This window comes from Corvus brachyrhynchos, unplaced genomic scaffold, assembly GCF_000691975.1.
Source record: "Corvus brachyrhynchos isolate BGI_N302 unplaced genomic scaffold, ASM69197v1 scaffold543, whole genome shotgun sequence".
Classification (NCBI taxonomy): domain Eukaryota; kingdom Metazoa; phylum Chordata; class Aves; order Passeriformes; family Corvidae; genus Corvus; species Corvus brachyrhynchos.
The window spans coordinates 131,206-131,758 of NW_008237236.1; the positions used below are offsets into that span (position 1 = coordinate 131,206).

At 53.7% G+C, this 553-nt stretch overlaps 1 protein-coding gene across 1 annotated transcript in view; it reads left to right on the top strand.

Moving 5' to 3' along the window:
• Window positions 1-92, top strand: part of GLTSCR1 (glioma tumor suppressor candidate region gene 1) — a 10,837-nt gene extending 10,745 nt beyond the window's left edge. The window contains exon 10 of the mRNA XM_017729558.1: window positions 3-92. Within this exon, the coding sequence (XP_017585047.1) occupies window positions 3-92 (90 nt within the window). The remainder of the gene's footprint in view (window positions 1-2) is intronic.
• Window positions 93-553: the final 461 nt, after the last annotated feature.

Below are 553 nucleotides of genomic sequence, written 5' to 3' on the forward strand. Positions count from 1 at the left end.
AGGGGAGGGGATCCCTGGCGTTTGGGAGCGGAATTCTTGGGGCTGAATTCCCACAGTTTGGGACTGAATTCATGGGGTTTAGGGGGTTCTGACCAGGATTCCCAGGGTTTGGGATTGAATTCCTGGGGTTTGGGATTGAATTCCCACAATTTGGGACCGAATTCCTTGGATTTAGGGGGGTCCTGGCCAGGATTCAGAAGCAAGTTCCTGGGATTTGGGCTCAAATTCCTGGGGTTTGGAACCTGCCGAAGGTCAGCTAGGGGTCAATCAAAGGCTTATCAAGGGTCAATTAAGGTCAATTAAAAGCCAGTCAGGGCTCTCTCCAAGGTCCTTCTCCAGCCCCTGCATCTTTGGGATCCCGAGGGATGAATCCCCTGGGAAAAGGGGCATTTTGGGCGGGAAAAGAGGGGAAAAGAGGCAACACCGTCATGAACGTGCGAATGAACTCTAATTAACGGCTCGTTTCCCTTGCAGACGAATACGTCTCCTCCTCCTCCTCCTCCTCCCGCTCCCATCCCCTCTCCTCCTCCTCTTCCTCCTCCTCCTCCTCCTC